This window comes from Cyprinus carpio, chromosome A18 (genome assembly GCF_018340385.1).
Source record: "Cyprinus carpio isolate SPL01 chromosome A18, ASM1834038v1, whole genome shotgun sequence".
NCBI classification, from domain to species: Eukaryota; Metazoa; Chordata; class Actinopteri; order Cypriniformes; family Cyprinidae; genus Cyprinus; species Cyprinus carpio.
This window is the reverse complement of record NC_056589.1, coordinates 23,782,086-23,804,427: the sequence shown is the minus strand read 5'-3', so window position 1 is coordinate 23,804,427 and position 22,342 is coordinate 23,782,086. Positions and strand designations below refer to the sequence as shown.

At 35.5% G+C, this 22,342-nt stretch overlaps 2 protein-coding genes across 27 annotated transcripts in view; both read left to right on the top strand.

Annotated features, from left to right (window-relative positions):
- Nucleotides 1–11,234, top strand: part of LOC109109904 (protein-methionine sulfoxide oxidase mical3a) — an 85,916-nt gene extending 74,682 nt beyond the window's left edge. For 19 of the 26 annotated variants that reach the window (XM_042775528.1, XM_042775529.1, XM_042775530.1 and 16 more), the window contains 5 exons: nt 998–1,048; nt 2,076–2,126; nt 8,770–8,869; nt 9,427–9,500; nt 9,580–11,234. In XM_042775528.1, the coding sequence (XP_042631462.1) occupies nt 998–1,048; nt 2,076–2,126; nt 8,770–8,869; nt 9,427–9,500; nt 9,580–9,764 (461 nt within the window). In that variant the 3' untranslated portion in view covers nt 9,765–11,234. Of the gene's footprint in view, nt 1–997; nt 1,049–2,075; nt 2,127–4,702; nt 4,769–6,793; nt 6,826–8,769; nt 8,870–9,426; nt 9,501–9,579 lie in introns of those variants that run through there. The other 7 variants (XM_042775539.1, XM_042775533.1, XM_042775534.1 and 4 more) reach the window with 5 other exon arrangements.
- Nucleotides 11,235–12,472: 1,238 nt separating this feature from the next.
- On the top strand, nt 12,473–22,112 carry LOC109110336 (tetratricopeptide repeat protein 38). Its single transcript, XM_042775526.1, has 14 exons — nt 12,473–12,626; nt 13,150–13,227; nt 13,313–13,394; nt 13,714–13,885; nt 14,674–14,847; nt 15,239–15,314; nt 15,774–15,893; nt 16,029–16,088; nt 16,345–16,383; nt 17,414–17,495; nt 19,018–19,183; nt 19,864–20,023; nt 20,106–20,179; nt 21,250–22,112. The coding sequence occupies exons 1-14, from the start codon at nt 12,597–12,599 to the stop codon at nt 21,335–21,337; spliced, it is 1,401 nt and encodes a 466-aa protein (XP_042631460.1). The 5' UTR covers nt 12,473–12,596; the 3' UTR covers nt 21,338–22,112.
- Nucleotides 22,113–22,342: the final 230 nt, after the last annotated feature.

Below are 22,342 nucleotides of genomic sequence, written 5' to 3'. Positions count from 1 at the left end.
GATGTATAGTAATGTGATGCCTTTTTTTCATATACAAATTTTGCTAGAAGGTTTTATCTCATTACTAAATTTGTGACACCAGGCTTAACATAGACATAACATTTGCATTACATTCACATGGTTATGGAAAACCTGGAAATGTCACGGAATTGTGATTTCCAGGCCTGGAATAGGCAGTGTTAATTATTAAAACCTTGAAAGCCACAGACTTTTTTTGTAGTGAATATCTTTTTTTCTAGTTATGCTCAGATCGAAATTATTTATATGTCAAAATAGCTTTTTGAGCTTTCCTGTTGAGCTGCCAGCGAATCTCAGTGCATTTTTTTTCTTGGACACATTTTTATATTTTTTAAAAATAATTTAAATCTACTAAATCCAAGGTTTTGTACCTGACAAACAATTGGATCTGCCCCTGAAACCTCTGTAAAATAATTTTTAAAAATCCTTATTCACTAGAAGAAACTTTACGAGTATTTTTAAGTCTTAAAGTCTTTATTTGATATGTGTAGTGTACATATTAGAAAGATGATTTTTTTTTTCAAATATTTCAGAAAAAACTGTAGTTTATAATGCTTCTAATAAATCAAATATAGGTATTGCAAAACTAATGTTTTGACAGTTCTATGGCTGTTCTTATCATATTGTATGTGTTTTCTGCATTAAATTGCATATGACAAGCTATCAAAAATTTTTGATTTTCCTTTTGATATGTACTACAGTAACCGCTGAGAGAATAACTAGAATATTTTCCATTATTGGATTCAAAGAAAAATGGTTTCCTGTTTCCGGTTTCAAAATATGAACCGATAATATTAACAAAATCAAGAACATGTAGCTGTAACAAATTAAAATTTATGGATTTGTGATTTGTGATTCCAAGTACGGTAATTATAGGCAGTAGAAGAAAAATTATGAATTAATGCCTCCTCTCTCCCCTCCATCACATCTTTTTTATCTAGTGTTTCTTAATCTCTTTTTATCCTTTACTCTCTCTAAGGGTTGTATAAAGGTTCTAGTGTTAGTCCAAAACAGCGTAAGAGGCGCTCAGGTATCCATGGTGATAACTCTGGTAGTTGTTGTAGTCGTCTCTGCGTATCATGCCATTCTCAAGCCGAACATCGTCTCTCCTGGTCTCTCCTCATGTGTGTCTCAACTGCATGTCCCGTCAGTCCAGTCACACCAAACATAGATTTGTATGCTGCTTCACTGGATGTGAGCCACTATAAATGATAAATAGGCTGATTCTTCGGTTTTGAATCTATATCGTTCCGTTTTGTGGATCCTAAAGCACCTTTTTCTAAGTTGTAAGTCATTTGTTAAATGCTATATTCATGTTTTGTTCTTCAGTATATCATATATTCACAAGCTGTACAGATTATCTGTAATATTTAGAGTTAAAATGCCTGATATACATAGAATAACAGGAGTTTTAGATAGATTATAGATAGGTTGATGGGTGTTTAAATTAAAACAGGGATTTTATACCGTGGCTGGGAAGGGCAAAATAGATTACAAATTATGAAAACAAAATAACAAATTGCAAATGCAAATCTAAAAAACAAAATAATAAAAGGGGCGAAAAAAAAAGTTTGGCAAAAGGTAATATACAAAACATGTAAATAGACACAAAAAGCCAAGGGCAGACGCTTAACCATCTGTGCCACTGGAGCTGACAAAATATTAATGCCAAAATGCCAATAAGTCAGGTAATTTACACAAAGTGTAAATAGACATTCGCACAAAGTGTAAATGTTTTCATAGTTGTAATCTGTTTTGCACTTCTCGGCCACCGTAGTTTTAGATACAAAAAAACGTATTCGCACTCCAGAGTCTGTTGTGTCCCTTGTGGCAGAACACAGCAATGCAACAAATCTATGTGCTCATCTACCATTACAGGACATGCAATATAAAAGCAAGTAACTACATGTGTTTACATGCCAAATAACAAATGTGATGAGTGTGTATTCAACATACCTTACTGTGTGAGCGTGTTTGTGTGGAACATATGCATGACTTGAAGCTACTGGCTGTGCCTGTGTGTGCAGTAACATGTTTCTAATATATCCTTATTATAGACTATTGGGGAGAGTCTAATTACAGTGAGATCCTGGATTTGCATCTGGGCGGTATGTATTTCAAATCTGTTGCTTGAAATGGACTAACATCTGACGCCCTCTTTTCCCCCTGTACTTACTGAGTCTTCCCTCTGCCTAAATACTAAAATTTAATGTTAGTTCACTTTATGTAATTTAGATATTTAAAGAAATGTTTATATTTTAAATAGTATTTTATCTATGATTTATTTTGTATTTAGATTTTAATGAATATATATATCTAACTTAGAATAATTCCTATATATCCTGTATATATACGTTTCAATTTTAAGGATTGTATCATTGTAATTATTAAATGTATTATTTCTTAACACAATTTTTGTCCAAAAATTGCTTGCTTGCAAATGGCTCTGGCATTATATTTGTTTGATTTTTGTTTTAATCATAGTTTGCAAACTAAAAATGTGCCATTAGTACATAGCAGCATCTGAAATCCAAAATGCTTAAACAATCAAATAAATGTAGTTAGCGTGCAATCCTGATTAAGCCCCTCTCCTCTAGCCTTTTGTAGATGCCTATGACTGTCTGCTTTACCCGCCATCACTTTAGCTTTCATATTTTCCTCCCATACCTGCTCAGTTGCATAGGGGCCCCGGACCCCGAGAGATCCCAGTGTTCAGTGCATCATTCCTGATTGTGATTGATCTAATCATTTGTGGCTCGTCTTCACTGTGTTCCCTAACCTTATATCTCATGCTGTGGATCTGTTGAGTGCTTGTTTGAATGAGTGTATTGTCTTGTGGCGTTTCGTTGATCACACTGTGAAGTTACAGGCAAGCCATGCCGAGATCACCCACGCAGACAGGAGATAGCGTGGAGCGCTGTTTGTGATGGTGTATAAATTACCCATTGTTTTAAAGGACATTGAGGCATTGTTTAAACCATCTTCTGAATCTTTTTCAATGCAACAAGATGTTACAAGTTAACAAGGGTTATTTCAGGCGTTAGTTTATGGGTCTTTACACATGCTAAGAGTATATATCAACAATTGTTTAATTAGAAAACCCAGGTAAGTACAACATATTCACATTTCATAAATGTTCTGAAATAAACAGCATTTGAAATCCAAAAGCAAGCTAAATTCACTAAAGTTTGTAAGACTTCTGTTTGGCGTTTTAAAGCTGCAACCCCATAATTGCTTCTTGTGGCTACATTTTCTTTCATTTTTGTAGCAGTTGCACAGAGATTAAGTGGCTAATATGTGTGCTGTTTGCTTGGACTGATTTTCCTGTAAAAGAGAGGTTTTTTTCATCACAGCCTAGTTGGTGGCGGACCTGCTAACAGTTGGTGGATTTCTTGTAAACCTAGCTCAAAAACACTATGCATAATTATTGTCAGCATTCTGAAGCCTATGGCTTAGGCATAGTAGGAAAACATGGTCTTCATATTCAAAACAATACAGTTGTCCCAATTTTGTAGCCAATTAAAAAAAAAAAACTTCAGAAAGCTTTTGTTGATTTCTGTGTAACTTTGCATTAGTGTGCATTTGTTTATGGCCTGTTTCCCATGGGTTGTTTCCATGCATGTCTGCATAAGAATGTGAGCTTGTTGCTTGTCATGGATAATTAGTTACCAATTCTTCCCATAACTGCAGAGGATGGGCCAGCGAAATGAAATGATGCGGTTTAAGATGAGTACTCAATGCATGTTAGATTGAAACAAATCCTTGGAATGAAATACCCCTTTTAATGTCTATTTGCTTTTTACATGTTGATAGGGTCAGACTAGTGTTCACTCACATAGAATAGGAAACTAAACCAGCCTTCACATAAGACTGTTATATTAGTGCTGATTAGTTTCAACCACTTCTTAATGCAAACAATGTTGAATTTGAGTTTTGAGGGTTGCATTGACAAACTCCTCTGTTATAGCCCCTTGTTGTGAATTACCCAACGTCCAATTGTTTCAGCATTTTAAAGACCTAGCTTTGCAGAGCATAAAGAATTGTACAAGGATCTGGCTTTTAATTTGCTCCCATGCATCATTAGCGAAATCATTCTTCTAACGTTCATTTGATGCGTTTTTGTCTAGAGCTCTTTTTCCTCTTATGGCTGGATTGACACCCACTGTATAGATTGCTGATTTCCACATCAGACGTAGTGAGAGGATTGAGAAATATATTTTGCACCCAGGAATATCCCCAAAGATGATATTATAATAATAAATCCATATTTTCAGGAGAGCTGCAGTTGCATACTGTACTTCTTTGATGTAGCCCGTGCAGACATTAGGTTTGCTCTTGAGTTGCCACTTATTTGCCCTCAGTAGAGCACAGAAGGAAAAGTTCAAAGAGTAGCGTGATATTTCACGTCTCTTCCTCAGTTCATTCATGTTTGTGCTTTGTCCTCTGTCATTTCCTCCCAATATGTCACATCACACTGCTGCTTTCAGTTTCTCCCAATAGTTCTTTCTCTTTTGATTTCGCTCCTCACTTTTATTTCTCTTCCACATCTCTTTCTTTTTCTCCTCTTTCTTGATTTCATCCTTCTGGTCACCTCCAACACTCTGCTCGCTCTCTCTCTCTCTGCTATCTCTCTCTCTCTCTCTCTCTCTTTCTCTCTCTCACATTCCTTTCCTGTGTTGTGGAGTTGAACCCTATGTCGGGACCCCTCGCCGAAGAGCCCTGTACCTCTGCCCCTGCTGTGCCCCTGAAGGTAACGTAAACCCCGCCATGTTTTCCGCCGGCCACCTGTGTTACCATAAAAACATGGCCAGCAGCGTTACTTTGACAACCCACTGGACCTGTGGAGTACTGCTTTTGCCTTTCAACTACAAAGTCCTCTCCCCTGCCCATGTGTGTCCAGGCTTAGTGGATTTCCCCCAGCAGATTGCGTCAGTGCTTCTGATGTACAAATAGAAATTTGTAGCAGACGAAGAACTGGCTGACTGGACGATATTTTTCAGTCTTTTGCCAATATTCGATTTTGCCATGTCTCAGTTAATGCTTTTGTTGTGAAATATGTTATGAGAAGATATTTTAATTGAATTTAACGTTTGAGGTGTATTTTAGTATATGAATATATTTAATTAATATTTTATATAATAATTAATTTTTCAGTGTTTGATTTGATTTGGTATCACAAAGTAATTTACGTTTAGTGGCATTTATAATTAAAATCATTCATATCTAAAGAAAAAAAAAAAATCCACACAATTTTTGCCAAATCGCTTGTATGCAAATGGTCCTGGCATTATATTTGCTTTCAGTGTTAATGATCGTTTGGAAACTAAGTGTTCCAGTAATCCGAAATGCTTCAGCAATCAGTCCGATGTAACAGATTTAGATAACAGATTTTATTTGATCTATTTATGTAGTTGCCAAGTAGATTCAAAATGTTTTAAGCAAGAAGTAACATTTTCATTTTATTTATATGCACCAAAATAATTCATTGTAATAAACAGGAATGCTATGTATTACATTTTAAAACATGTAGTGTGCCATGGATTTTCATGAACATCTGCCCCAAATTGACTGATGAACCAGTAATTGAATCAGGAAATTTGAAATAATTAATTTGGGAGAATTTTTGTTAAAGAGATTAGATGTTATTACAATTCTATATCACCAACAAAAAATCGAATATGTGGTAAATGTTTGGTATATCGCCCAGCCCTCAGCAGTAGCAGCTTAAGTTAGGCCCATATTTAGGTTCCCTGATTGATCAAGTTTCTACTTTTATTTTATATACACTTAAGACTTTCTAAAGAGGATGAGCATAAATGCAGTTTTAATTAGTACATTAGAGCAGACCTAATATGACGACACAGATCATTAGTGTCTATTTTGGGGGAAACTGCTCTGCTGACTGTAAGTGTGAATTTAAATAACAGCATGATTGTCATCAGCTCTTACCAAGTTCTAAAACTGTCAGTGTTTTACCTGTCCCAACCTCACAGCTCCTTTACAGAGCTGTATCGTGGTAATCAATAGAATTATATATATTCACCGTGTGCTCATATGCTTCCATAACACTGATGATTTGTTATGAAGAATAGCATGTGTAAGGGGAACACAATAGGAAAGTGAGGTCTCCAAACTTGGTAGTCATTTTTATGTCTTTGTGTTACCATTACATTCAAATTTAAAGTCAACACGAAATGAAAACTGACTCTGACATTTTATTTTATTTTATTTTATAAATTTTTGTTTTATTTTTATTTTTATATAATAAACCGACTCCTGGTGTTAATATGCATGTTATTCCAAATATATATATATATATTATATATATATTATATATATATATATATATATATATATATATATATATATATATTATAATATATATGTGTTTCACACATATAATTTAGTTTACTATATTAGGTTACTAATTTGTTTTATACTTATTATACTGTACATATAGTAAAATATAATAGATTTGATATTATGTACTTTGAGTTACAATTTAATGAGTTCGATATTCAGTTCTCTCAGTAAATTTTTGGTTGAAATATATAACAATATATACATAAAATGGAAGCGTTTGACATTTCATGTTGACTTTACATGCTGTAGCACAAAATGCTAAAGTTTGGCAACATTGTGTTTTTGTCAGTTTGTGTTCTGGTGTGTGTAACTATGCCTGTATAAAACAGTGCCCTTTTGGCACAACGTTAGCGTAGCTGTTCTACGACTGTTCTAACTGTGGTTCTTCTTTCTCTGTTCCTCTTGGGAAAAGCATGGGGCTGAAAGTGGGGGAGGCCACTCACAGTGCGTCCCACTTGATAAGTTTAGCCTCCCTGTCCTCCGTTGTCCCTGTCTCTCACTGTTTTTATGTCTGAGGACCTCTACTTTGCAACTGTGTGTTTAAAACAGTCAAGGCCAGCAACCGCGAGCAAAGCCGTTCGATTTGTGTGTGTACTGTCTTTTTCCCTTTTGTGTTGCAAGAGCCGCCTCTCCGTCGGCTAAGTACGTCATGCTGCATCCAGGTTTGCCGTGCGATGGCTCATCTCAGTGCTTGGCTTCACTCGTGTGTTTATGTATGTGCGTCTAAGGATGGGAGATGGGATTTTCATAGATGTCTGGGACTGTACTAGCATGGGCTGACATGTACAGTTGTTCCCATTTACAGTATTCTGCATTGATCATGGACTTCAGCACATGCCATGAGGCTTTTTACCTCATGCAATACGTTAGAGGAACGACTAACTGCACTGCAGGTGAAGACTATTGAGTCACAAGCTTAACCCAGAGCCCTTTTTAAAGGAATGTTCCAGGTTCAATGCAAGTTATACCTGCGAGCTTTTGCTGCATAATGTTGATTACCACAGAAAATTATCTTGACTTGTCCTATTTGTTTTATAACGAGCAAAAATAGTGGTTGTGTTAAGATACTTAGAGTAGAAGCAAATGGGACAATAAAATTAGCATTAAAGTTTAAAGTCATTTTAAAGCAATTAAAAAGCCTGTGTGGTACTAATTATTTCTGTGTAGAATGCATCCAATATAATGTTACATGACACTTTATCTAGAAAAAAATCCAACTTTTTGCTAATTTAATAAAAAGTATTGTTGCAATTTTTTGTGTAATTATAATATAATTAAAAATTGTATATATATATATATATATGTGTGTGTGTGTGTGTGTGTGTGTATATATATATATATGTGTATTTATATATATGTGTATATGTATATGTGTATATATATATGTATATATGTATATGTATATGTATATATATATATGTATATGTCTTCAAGTTCTTTAGCAATATATTTACATATAGTTATATTTTATATCTTTTTTTGTATATTCAAAATGTAGATTTGTATTTATAATAATCATATATATTTTATGTATTTTAATAATTCTAATTTTAAAAAGCAAAATTCATTTTTAATAAATTTAAAAATTAACAGCATTTATTTGAAATAGAAATAATTTATAATATTATTTCTTTATGATCAATTTAAAAGATACTTGGTGAATAAAAAGTGTTTCTTTAAAAAAAAAAAAACTTTTGAACTGTCGCGTGTGTTATTTATACTTATTTATATGTGTATATTATTTTTAAGTAATAATAATATTGTTTATTAGAGAAGAGTCCAAATTATTTCTTGTGGTAATCAACACTTTGCCACCAGTACTGTCAGTAGAGCTGAACTTGTAAAGAAACTGGAACATTTCTTTATGATATGCCATAATTATTGCCATGCCATTGGGCTAAAATGGTATACAGTTGGGTAACTTGCATAATTTTTGGAGGAAACCTCCTTGGAGCAAGCTATGGACCCACAAAGGTAAAACCAAGTTTAGATGAATTTAGATGTTCACACTTTTTGACAAATACCTGTGACATTGCCTTGGATTATGCCTTGGTAGCTTTCATAATTAATAGACGTAGTCCTGCAAAAAAAAAAAAGGTTTTAAAGTTTGAAGCAATATCCACTGCCTTGAAAAAGACCAAATGCCTCAGAAGTCCAGTCTGATCAGCATTGATCATGATATGCTGTCCAATCAGAAGCCGTACCTCCACGCCATCCTCTGTGAACCCGGCAGGCTCGACCTCATCACGGTCTTCCACATTCCCACCATACTCTTGCCCTGAAAAAGACATCCTGGCTTGGCTGTCATCGCATTTGCTGTGTGGGTGTCTGTGTCAGCGAGTGCTTAACTGCCAGGTTCCTCATGCTTCTGCAATTTGCTTCTTGCAGGAATGGGTAAAAAGGACGATCCGAAGCTGATGCAGGAATGGTTTAAACTTGTCCAGGAGAAGAATGCCTTGGTGCGCTATGAATCGGAGCTGATGATATTGTGAGTATGAATCACCCAATTTAGGATTCATTGCCCATTTCTCAATGCTCCTAATTTTAACTTAATTTTTTAGTCTATCCACATTTTTCAAACTATAAAAACAAATTTGAAAAAATATTTGCTGATCCAGCTTGAAGGTTTTGTCAAGTTTTTAGGATTAGGGTGAATATGAATATAATTATTAGACAGAATTTTAATAACAGCGCAAGTAGTATGTAATTATTAGATAGAATTTTAATAACAGTGCAAGAAGTTTAACAAACAACTGATCAACCAAATAAAAGAAGATCCAACAGTGCTTTAGATCTTCTCAAAGTACATGTCTTACAAGTGCATCTGCTCATCCATACCCTCGTGTTTGTCTGGACTGTCAAGCATAAACCAAACATTATGGGGCTTTAATGGCAGATGGTTCCTTAATGTCCATGTGTCGCATCAAGGAATCCAATATCTTTGAACATCAAAGATTTTTCAAACTTCCTCACACAAACTCTGTAGTTTAACAGACATTTGTTCTCTTCTTCCATTCGATTCTCCTTCTTCCTTCCTCTCTGCAGTGCTCGAGAGCTGGAGTTGGAGGACAGACAGAGTCGACTGCAGCAGGAACTGCGAGAACGCATGGCAGTAGATGGTACTTTGAACTCCAGTATAGGCCTGATCATATTGTAACACCAAAAAAAGTGATACAATCAATTTTTTACTCTCTGCAGACCATCTGAAGACCGAGGAGGAACTTGCAGAGGAGAAACAGATTCTGAATGAAATGTTAGAGGTAGTCGAGCAAAGAGATTCTCTGGTGGCCCTGCTGGAGGAGCAGAGACTCAGGGAGAAAGAAGAGGATAAAGACCTGGAGGCGGTGATGCTCTCTAAGGGATTCAGCCTCGACTGGGCTTAGCATAACAATGGCGAAACACTTCTGACCGCCAGCGATTCCCAGTTTCACCGCAGGGAGTGTAAAAAATTGCAGAAAGAACCGGTCTGTCTCCCCCCTCGTTTAATTGGGCCTGTCAGGAACGTTTACAAATCCCCTCATGAGCACGATGATGATGTTTACGAGTTCTCCAGGCACGACTCGGGGCATTTCATCCCTCGGCAGCCAAGGCATTGGTTCTGTGCAAGACGTTCTCTCATTCAGAATGAACTTTTTATTTATTTTTTTGCTCTTGAAAAGGGACATATCAATCCTGCTGATGTTGAGGAAGTCTGAGACTAATGATCTTACAAAAAGCCAGTCTTGTTTTTCAAAGAATGTCTGGTCAATCAACTGTTACGATTTCATGGACGACAGGAGTTTGGATTAACGTATAAGCATCAGACCTCCATGGTGTGGTTCACAGATAAGCATCTGATGGACTTCTGTAATTGTCACAGACATCCTCAGCGACTGACACGTTGTGTTTGTAGCATCGACAATTGCACAATTTTCAAATCTGTCAGTAGCCACCTGATATTAGAGATATTGGTGTACTTCACTGATGTTGGTTTCCGTTTGTCTCGAGTGGCGTTGCCGCACATATATCCTAAAATCAGTTTACAATCATTTATAATCCATGAATATCTGATACTTGTATTATAGTTTACATAAAGCAGTGGAGTATATATTAGTATGTAAACTTCCTCAATGCAGATAGCTCATAAGAATATCTATATACACACACAATATGCATTGATGTACAATCAAATGCGTTATGCATTTGCTGGTTGGTCAGTGGTTTCATGAACAGTTAAGGCACCCACTGCTTTTCTGACTTTATTTAGTATCAAATCAGATGAAGAGTTGGTGCCCATTTTCACATTTAATTATCTGCCACCAAGGTTTGGTGTTGTATTCCACTTTCTCCAGGTTTGGAGCAAAATGGCTTTTTTTTTACTTCTCATGCAACAGCTTTTCACATCCACAGAGTTTTCTTATGTTTGCAGAGTGTGTTATTTATAATTGTCTTTGTAAAGTTTTATACCACGTGAAAACGTTCCAGCACTGTCGACAGACACCGGTGCTGATAAACAGCGGGAGCGCGTAGTCATGCTAGTAACATCAATATTGCAAATGAACATGCCTTTTTCCTAAGTGTACGTTTCGTTTTAGTCACCGTTATGCTGTATAGATGGGCACAGAAGTTGTTTTTTTTTTAAGTACAGATAACTGTGAATGAAAACACACACATGGTCAAAGAGTTATTTAGACTAAAATGTTGACAGATTTTATGGTATTTATTAACGTCTGAAAAAAATGTATTATATGTAAAGTAAATGAATCCTAATTTTTAAAAAATATGTTGTTGGCTCTTGAAAATGCTTCATTGCTAATTTGCATATTGGGTAATGGATGTATGCAGAGGCAATAAAACAATGCAGTTACAAATGACTCTTCTTGATGTGCAGGCTTTATTCAGATGTATTCAACCTTGGTGTGCTTTTTTTAAACAAGAAATTTGAATTTGGAAAATTTTGCAACGTTGGTCCGCTTTTAAGATTTAACCCATTAAGATGATATTTGCATATGAATATTAAGATATATTTATATGAATATTTGCATTAGTCTTCTATTTTAGAGTGGCCTTTTATTGTGGCCAGCCTAAGGCACACCTGTACAATAATCATGCTGTCTAATCAGCATCTTGATATGCCACACTTGTGAGGTAGATGGATTATCTCGGCAAAGGAGAAGTGCTCACTAACACAGAATTAGACAGATTTGTGAACAATATTTGAGAGAAACAGGCCTTTTGTGCACATAGAAAAAGACTTAGATTTTTGAGTTCAGCTCATGAAAAATGGGGGCAAAAACAAAAGTGTTGCATTTATAATTTTGTTCTGTGTGTGTGTGTGTGTGTGTGTGTGTGTGTGTGTGTGTATATATATATATATATATATATATATATATATATATATATATATATATATATATATATATATATATATATATATATATATATATATAGTTGTTTTTGTTTTTCCACCTGAAACTTACCACTTGCCACTGTTCATTTGCATCTTTGCAAGTACTGGTGTTTGCTTCAGGAAAGAGAATTCGCTATTCAAATTATTCAATTTAAATCTTTTCAGACTTAAAAATACACAACAATAAAATGCATATAAGAGGGAAACTGTAGTAAATCTTGACTTTTGGAAGTAGGGAACGTGAAAAAATTCATCTGCATTGTGCAGCACAAAAACCAACTTTCGATTTCCAATTTAAACATTAACCCTGAGCCAGTGCATTCATAATGGCGGTGGGAAGTCTGACTCATTTCTCGAATCGGTTCCTTTGAACAGTTCATCTAAACTGTTCACAGTTCAAAGAACTGGTTTAGTTAAACAGTTCGCTGAATTATTTTATCTCGATTCTTGATATCTTGGCATATTATGCTCTAAAATGGTCCAGTACCACATTTTCGACTAAGTTTTATTATTAAAGTATGTTTGTTGTGATGTGTCCCATTTCGATTCATAATGCTATTTCAGAACCTATAAAACGGTTTTCATTTGCATATCTTGGCTGAAAATATTGCTATTGACGCTGCGCGCCGGACCTGTTCGAAAGAGAGCCCATTTACTCGAGATCCGCTCGCACCAACTCGGTCCGATTCCTGAAAGAATCATTCAGACCGTTTTTGTGAACTGGTTCAAATGATTCATCAGGAATATCCGAGTCCGACTTCAAAGGCTGAAGCTCACGACTCACGAGTCTGTCTGTCATCGCTGAAAGAAACATCTGGCTGTGAGAATGAACGTCTCGAGTTTCAGAGACTGCAAGGTAAGTAAAAAATTTGTCGCATTTCATGTTTAACAGTTTCGCGAGGAAGTTTTTATGGGTTTCTCGAGATAAAAATAGCAAACTGTAAATCCGAACTCGTTACAAATGTCTCATTAGCCTTTACTTGTTTTGATTTATTAAACACCTGAAATTTGGAACGAAATGTTATTTCACCATGTCTGCATTGCACTTTACAGACAGGACAAAAACTTTGTATCAAATACAGCCTAATGTAGTGTTGTAAACAATGCAAAGAATAAATGCAAAAAACAAACAACATGTAATGCACACTGTAAGAGTTTCAGGTTTTCAGCAGTTTCTTTATCACAACAGATCAATTCCTCCATGTTAGAAGAATTAAAGTTGTGTTTTGCATATTGTTCTGGACTGTATATTGCATTAGATATTGTATTAAATATTGCATTGGGGGCACACACAAAACTAATTCAAGCAATCTTACCAGGCCAATATTTTCAATTACACTTCATACAGAATATCATCTCTGTTGTGCATGTGTTGTCAGGCATGGAACTCAGAAGGTCTGCCGTTGTCCACCAGCAGTAATGAGGCCTGCAAACTATACGATGCTATACTCTCTCAGGTACATGTATACTGATACTGTAATAACTGTGTGCTTTTGCTTCTGCATATATAATAACCTGAATATTACTATCTCTGGTTATCAGTATGTGACCTGGCGTAACAATGAGACACTGGGAGGAATAGAAGGCTGTATTACAGCCGTCAAAGCTGCAGACCCGGACTTTGGTATGTGATTGCAACACTTAACAGTGAAGTCTGTTAAAAGTAACTGTAAAAAAAATGTTAATATTAAGTGGCTTTTGTATTTAAATTGCAGTGTTCTGCTATCACATTTTTTTTTTACATCACTCCACAGTGATTTCCCACATAATAGTTTTAAGTAATTTTATCTCAGAAATCAATAATGTCCATTTATTCATTTATTTGGTAAGTAGCCTTGTAATAAGTGATAATGTACATTCAGCTGGTTATTATCGCAAGATAAGGTGATACAAGTCATTCATGGCTTTCCTAAGTCCTCATTAGTCTCTTATCTGTGCTGCAGTGATGGGTCATGTGATCTCTACTGGGCTGGAGTTGGTGGGAACAGGAAGTTCAGTCCTGCGGGATAAGAGATTGGCCAGCGCAGTGAGGAGGACCGTGGAGTTGGCGAACTCTCAGGAGCTCACGTCCAGAGAGAGGAGCCATGTGAAAGCCGTGGAGCTCTTCTCTAAAGGGTGAGTTTACACAAAGCAGACCAAGTGTACAAGAACACTCAACTGGTGACGTAACGAACATTTCACATGCGCCTACACAGGAGGTGGATGGCATAGAGGTTTTGCAGCCAATGTAATAAATGGCCCACAAGCAGTTATAAATTGGTTCTTTTAAGATTCATGTTCACTGTATCCTTGGGCAATAAAAAGTGACTGTCATGTGAAAGTTTAGGCCTGATTTATGTTCTTGAATAAAGAAGCCTTTCTTACAGAAGTTTTCCCATCATTTCTGTTCTCAGCACTAATTGATTTGCTTTAGTAAAACCAAAAGTCAAAAGATCACTTTTAAAAAAGGGTTTGGAGGTGACTAACATATTTTATACATTTCAGCTGGTAAAAAAAAAAAAAAATACATTTCAGGTTTGAAAAGGATTTGTGTGAGTGGAGTCAAAATACTTTTGACTGTAATGCAGTGTTATACAATTTAGCTATTAAAATCATATGCAGTAACTGAAATAAAGGTGAAATAAAATATAAATATTAAATGAAAAACCTAAAAAAAACCTTAGTGCTGAAATAAGTAAGTTTAAACTGAATTACTAAAATAACAACGGTAAATAGAAATATTTAAGAATATTTAAAAAAAAAAGTTAAAACATAAACACATATTCAAAATAAATAAAAATGAAAATTTAAGAATAAAAGCTAATTGAAATATGAATGCATACTATAATAGTATATAAACAACACTGTTGTGTAAATGTCAAATGAATAGTTATGAATGAAGTAGACTGAATGGTGTGTTTCAGAGACCTGCACAATGCCTGTGAGGTTTGGGAGGGTATTCTGGCGGAACACCCTACAGACATGCTGGCACTCAAGTTTGCCCATGATGGATTCTTCTACCTGGGTGAACAGACTCAGATGAGAGACTCTGTGGCCAGGGTTCTGCCCCACTGGAAACCACATATGCCATTTTACAGGTAGGTGCCTGGCCCATGCTCAGCCAATCTAATGCTGGCTTTAGATGTGTTTTACCATGTGATGAATTGTGTAATACTTGTTAAAAAAAAAAAAAAAAAAAAAAAAAAAAAAATAATATATATATATATATATAATATAATATATTTTATTTATATTTTTTTTTTTTTTTTTTTTTTAATGACTTGATGATTGGTCATATTTTTTAATTATTATTTTGTTTATTTTTCCTTTTACTAGGTTAATTTCTTCATACCTTTCAAAAGTCAGTGTGGTCTACATGACAAAAACTATTTTATAATATCCTGTAAATGTAAAATTAAAAATGAAATGTTTAACTATATATATTTTTTTCTAGACAAAATGTTGTTTTTATTGGATGTTTTTCTACAGTTATCTTAAAGGGATGTATTCCTTTGGGCTTCTTGAGACTCGTTTGTATGATGAAGCTGAAAAAATGGCAAAAGAGGTAGTTTTGTTTAACTGCATATTAAATTTGTTGTTCATTAGTATTGCCCACTACTTTCTTATGTTATGGCACTATAATGTAAATAAATGATTAATTAGGCTATTAAACATGCATTATTGATTATAATTGTATTAATATTTTATCTGATAAACCTTTTGCATGCGGAGACACAGTAAATGTGCTGTGCTTGTCTTGCAAAAGTGAAAATAAACAGAATAATAACAGATTTCATTTTCACAAGTCCAATAAAGTCCAGTGTACTGGACAATGAATATTTTATAGTTCCCCACACAGAAAAAATGTCTTATATTTTTATTTAATTTTTTTGCTTAAAACCAGCAAATAAGTGAATACAATTATATTTTAAAGTAGTTATTAAAGTATTTTCTCCTATATAAAATAACTTTATAATTCCTTATTAACTGAATGAACCATTATTGTAAATCATTATGCCTGCAGGCCCTGGCTCTGACCCCTGAGGATGGTTGGAGTGTCCACGCTGTGGCTCATGTACATGAGATGAAGGCAGAGGTGGACAAGGGACTGAAGTTCATGGCCTCTACAGAGAAAGACTGGATGGTCAGTCTCAGAAATACTGCAAAGAACATAGAAAGATTAACATGTAGAAGACCATGTAGAAGCACACTGTGTAGCAAATAGTGTATTATATTATATAAATTCCTGGTCATATGAAGTCTTATTTCTCCTCTAAAGGTGTGTGACATGTTGGCTTGTCATAATTACTGGCACTGGGCTCTATATCATATTGAAAAGGTAAAACTGAAAAGGCAACAAATTTATGTCCACTACAAAAAAGCACTTTTATCCATTTGTTTGTTTATTTATATTCATTCACTTTATAAATCTCAGGCATTATAAACACACACACACACACACACACAAAAAACACACACACACACACACACACACACATACACACACACATGTATATGTATATATTTATATATATAAACACATTCATTTTTTTACATTTATTTATATGTGATTTATTACTCTCTTTCGTCCACAGGGGAATTATGAAGACGCTTTGATGATTTTTGATGAGCAGGTCAGTGCACTACTACTGTGCACATGCTACTAACATTATACTTACCAACAGAGAAGTGCCATAATACTACAGTGGTTTCCAATGTAATACCATGTTTTTATTTTTTTTTGTTTGTTTGTTTTTTTTCTCTATGTATCATGGTAATAGCATGGTATTCTTTAAAATGCTTTGGAGTACCATGTCATTACCAAGGTACTTAAATCAGTTAAAAAATTCAGTTTACAGTATATCAAAGATAGTGCCTAATACTACCCATGGTACCACCACAACACTTTTTGTTTCAAGAGTAGGATAAATGTTGCCGGCACACAGTGAATGTAATTAGTCATACTAGGGGGAAAGTGTAAATCATGTCATGAGTTCCGTATGGATTGTGACAGATTCAGGCTGGTGAAAGTTGAACTGATGTAGACAGGAGCATATGGGTGTCAGGGCAAAATCTTTAAACTAGACTCTCTCGAATTTATAGGAATCATTCACTCATTTACCTCAGGGACACAGTGTCAACAGACCATCAGTAAATGGAAATTAAAATCTTGAAGACTGAAGTTATTCATTTAATAACTGATAATTCTTTATCTTTCAAAATCTTTATCTTGTACGAGAGGGTCAATGTGACAATCCCAGAAAAAACATTCCAAAATAACTTTCATAAGCCATTAACAAACGTTACACCCATTCATAGCACTCTTAGATTGGACTTCTGTAATTTTCATAAGCCAAACTATGCACAACTTAAAATCAGTATAAAAGACACGGGCCTCATTTTGCTCCTGTATTTTCTACCACTTAGATACACTTCAAATCAGACACTCACATAAAATACTTCACTTAAATACTTCCCACAGGTCATCAAGTCATGTCTTACAGAATAGCTGAAAATGTCAAACATGATAAATTTAAAAAAAATTGAGATTAAAAATACCTCCTCTCTAGGACTCATATATTAATTAATTTCATGACCTGTCAGACTCATTAGATAATGTGATAATGTTAAAGAAAGTTGAGATGAATGTGCTCTTTTCTCTAGGTTTCTCAGCGCTGTGTGAAGTCTGGAGCCATGCTGGACACCGTAGACTCTTGTTCACTGCTCTACAGACTAGAGCTGGAGGGTGAGATATCATCCCAACTCAAAATAGAGATGGAAAACAATACACCTCATGGTCTCTGAGCAGGAGCAGAGAAATGTTTCTGTTGAGTCCATTTCTGTTAGGAATCCATTAACAGCCAGCACATGCTGAACACATGCATTTGACCATTTAATCAGTGCAGGTTGTGTCTAAAGTCTGTGCGGGAATATAACAAATCTAAATAATAATATATAAAATCTGATGTGATGTGAAAATCACTTGAATGTTGTTAGGCATGTTTCTGAACCCTAAAAACAAGTGTACTTTGGGTAAAGAACCAGGCTAAGGTTTAAAATGCCATGGCTTGTACTGTAGATAACAGGACTGGGCTATTGCTAAACAGAAACAGACACCTGAATTTGTTAGATTTTGTATCATCATAAAATCAATAATGAAAAAATCTAATAAAAATAGATATACTAATCTTTATATAATTTATATTTCAAAAATATCTTGATTTATGCTTAAGTGAAGATTAAAACAATTTAGCCTTATACAAAAAAAAGTGATAAATTCTCTGAAAAATGAAAAACTATTATATCACACAATCATGCATCTCAAGTTTAGACAATGCAAAAGTACTGATAAGAACATTTTTGCTATCAAGGTCCTTGTAAAGGCTTGAGAAAACATGTTTCTTTTCATGTTTCTTGTGGAACATGCAGTAGTAGGAAGATACATTTATTGTGCAATCTGTGAAGTTCAGGAGGTCACTGGGACATGAGGATTTGTGACATTCCACACAGGAGATAAAGGGAAGTTCAACCTTTCCGCTCTTGATCTTAGGGTGATCTGCTTTGAAAAATGGCTTACGTTACACAAAACTGCTCTTGCTCCATTTTATTAAGCCTATTTATGGGCACAGCTGAAGTACATCATGATCTGTTTTCAAGGATGCGTTTAAGGTCTTTGCTAAAAAAGTATAGTAAGTTTTTATAAAGCTTTTCACAAAACATATTTTAAAGCAACTTTACAGAAACATTAACTAGAAATACTAACCAGTATGTAGTCATAACGCTTATTTAGAAAAATAGTGCAATTATTTATTTAGTTATTAATGAAGTAGCATCTGAAGCCTTTTAAAGCATGCGAATTACCCTGCAAACCATGCAGCTTTTAAGTTTGTGTGTTCTATGAATACATTTAACAGCTCAAATGTTTTTATACTATGCTAATTAACAGGACGGAGTTCACTTGAACTTTGGTTCACGAACATGAACTTTCTGATCTTTCGTATTGACATGTGTATGAATGAAAATAGATGGAGTGTGAAGTCTATCGTGACTGCACCTTGAGACAGCTGGAGGGAAGCTGGTAGCAGCCAGTGAAGCGTCCTTCGCTGTCTGGCTGGTTTAGCTGGGAATGGTTCAGAAACACTGATGAGCTAGGATGTGAAACTGAATGTGTTGCATCATGGTTGGTTGATAAGAGGACTAATCATGCTGAAATGCACCAAAAGTGGTGCAGCTGTTTGTTTGTGTGTATAAAATGTTTTTCATTGCAGGTGTGAGCGTGAAGGACCGCTACCGAGAGCTGCTGCAGGTGACCCAGCCACATACAGAAGACCACACGTTACTTTTCAATGATCTTCACTTCCTCATGGTTTCCCTGGGTAGCAAGGAGACCGCCACCACTCAGAGCCTGCTGGAGAGTCTCCAGGAACTAGCTAAGTGAGCCGCAAACATTACATAACCCACTCAAGAGATTACATTACAGCCAGGTTCTGCTCACGGGTGGGAGTTTGTGGAGGCTGAGTTGTGGATGAATGTAGCGTGTCTTCGGGCTCTGTGTGTGATTTCTTCGAAATTTCCGTGCTCTGGGGAAGACTAGGGTTTTCAAGGCTGATGCGCTGCATGCATATTTATTCCAATTTGTCATAGCAGCCAAAACAAACGTCCGGTAAAGGTTGAACAGAATGAACACAGTGTATCGAAAGTATAAGCGAGCACAAAAATACATTCCTTGTCAGCACGCTGTGGTTTATAAGATGACATGATGGAGAGGAATCCTCTGGGAGCTGTATTTTCAGCAAGCATCTGTTCAAAGAAGGAAGTGTTTTCACAAAGAGCACAATGTTTTTCATTACCCACTCTTTATATTTAGGCTTTTGGTTTTAATTGTAATTAATTTTTTAATGTTAGGTTAAATGAATAAACCTGAAGAAAAACAACAAACTAAATTCTAATCTTTTGTGTCGAGTGTCTCTTTTAAACATTCAAAAAACGTTTTTTTTTTAACCTTTTTTTTTTCTTCCTATGTCCTGCATGTCATGTTTTTGCGATTCACTGCGAAATCTGTGCACAAAAACACATTCTGTGAAATGTCCATTTTAACACTTTTCCTCCTCCAGAGACCCAGCAGAGAACCATCAGCTCCAGATAGCCGAGCGTGTGGGGCTGCCCATGTGTCAGGCTCTGCTGGAGTATGACCAGGGAAACTACAGCCAGGCCGTGGAGCTGCTCAAACCCATCAAAGACCGCTTCGTAGAGATAGGGGGCAGTGACGCTCAGGTCTTTGCACCGCTTCACTACAATACATATAAGATAAGAAGTGTTTCCATTCTAAACAACCCCTTTATTTGTTCTTCTGCAGAGAGATGTTTTCAGTCAGCTCCTTATTCATGCTGCCATGAAGTCAGGAGACAAAGAACACCATCGATTTGCCAGGTAAACATTGTGTTATACCCCTCTAAGTGGAAAATGGTTTTCAAATAACTCATTTGTTGTCTTTTGTGCTTTTACACTGCACTTTAAAGGAGTTATAAAGCTCACAGTTTAAGTTTGAGACACATTACCATGTCCTTATGTTGAAAGAATGTTAAGTTTACATACCTCTGGCAGAATCTAGAAGATACTTAAAACATTTTGAAAATAGAAGTGAGATCTAATAATAATAATAAAAATAGTTTTATTTGACATAATAGGTGTGTTCATATGTTCCACGAAGTTGCAATAAATAAACAAATAACTAAACAAATAAACAAATCAGTTCAGTTAATTTTTTTGTCTGGTGAAATATATGAATGTATTTCTCAAACAGCTTCAGCAGCAATAAAAATATTTTATTTTATTTCTTTTTATTTATGTTTTAGTTTTCACAGTGAAATAAAAATAAAAATGAATATTCAATTCTTTATTTGAATTTAAAATTGCATGTGATAGAGTTTGAATTTTATGTTATGGGAATGTTCCTTTAAACCTGGGTTTCTCAACTTGGGAGTTTTAAGGGAACTGATTCATTTTTTTTTTCTTCTAGTTGCTATCTACTAATCTGTGTTATTAACAGATGTCTTTCCAAGCTAATAGTGCAAAAAATAAAAAAAAATAACTTTAGTTAACTAAAGAGAATAATAGATCAAAAGGCCATAGCCTTTCAAAAAGGATTATCTGCATCCTTTGAACTGGTTGTGAACAAAGGCACACAACATTAATTTTCATGTAGAAATTAGTAAAAACTCCCCTACTAGGCCACAGGGTTCCCATTAAAGATGAATTGTCATGTCAGTTGTCTGCAGATGCCAGGTATTTTTGTGTAATTCAGATTCAAACAGAAATTTACATGATGCATTTCATCAATATGCGGTGCTCATAAATCAAAACTCTTCCAAACTGCAAACTCCCACCTGCTCTACACAGGTTGTGCATAAAATGAAGTGCATGTGAATAGAAATGTTCTCCTGTAGGGACTTTCTTGGACACTTTCTCAGGAAGCAGGTGTTGTGTGTTTTTGTCCCTAGATCCATGCTGATCGAGAGAGATGCAGTGCGTCCGAACTCCCTGCTCACAGACCGGCTGATCCAGAAAGCCCACTCCTTACATGTTTAAATTCAGACCCCATTCGCTACGCGGTTAACAGCCTGTTCTCTGTTGGTTTAATTACAGGCCGCTTTCCTAGCACATTTGACTTTAGACATCAGATCAGAGAGTACAGCCCAAGAGTTTGCACCGAACAGTCTTGTGTTTAATAGGTTCACTCGTCCAACAATGTCAAACTGTTAGTCTAGTCTCCTCCTCCTACATCGCGAGGAAATCTTTGAAAAGATTTTAATTTTGCATTACATGTTATTGAAGTCCGAACAGCAGGCATGCAACAAATGACCATGATCATTCAGTGGTGTGTGCGTTAAAAATAAACTTAAAAATATGCCTCCAGACTTTTGAATTTGTAATGAAGAAATAACAATCCCACAAGCTTTACAAAACTTATTTTTATTTTTTAACAAATAACAGAAAAAAATGTAAACCAAAATAGCAAATAAATAAGAACTGGCTCCAAGGCAGAGTGAAATGAAACTGGTAGGAAATTGTGTTGGAAGTGAGAGAGCAGTCAGTGCAGAATGAAAGCATCACTCCAGAATGTGAGAGAGTTTGGCGGCACTGCAGATGATTGTCTGCTGCCTCTACATGACAGATCCGATCTCTTTCTGGATCTCAGAAATCAGGATCTGAGACAATACGATCCCTTTGATCTGTAGATCAAATAGAAGAACTGTGTCAGGACAGCGGTGTATATGGAGAGAGGATCGCAATTTCAGTTTTTGCCCAACGTTGTCTAACAGCTAACCCTTCCACGTGAATTATTAAAAATGTCACACACAGATTTGCTTCACTGATTTGTAATGACAAACACAATATGGCCAGTTACTTTGTCTGTTTCTGCTCCACCAATGGAAATAGTTTCTAACAAATCTTCAGCAGAATGGACTAGTGTGACTCATTCGTGCAAATGGCAAGAAAAGTATTTTTTCCTTTCTGAATGAATCACTGATTCTGAATGGTTGAATGAACAATTGAAATCTGCTCACTCAAAGACAATTATGCCTATATGTT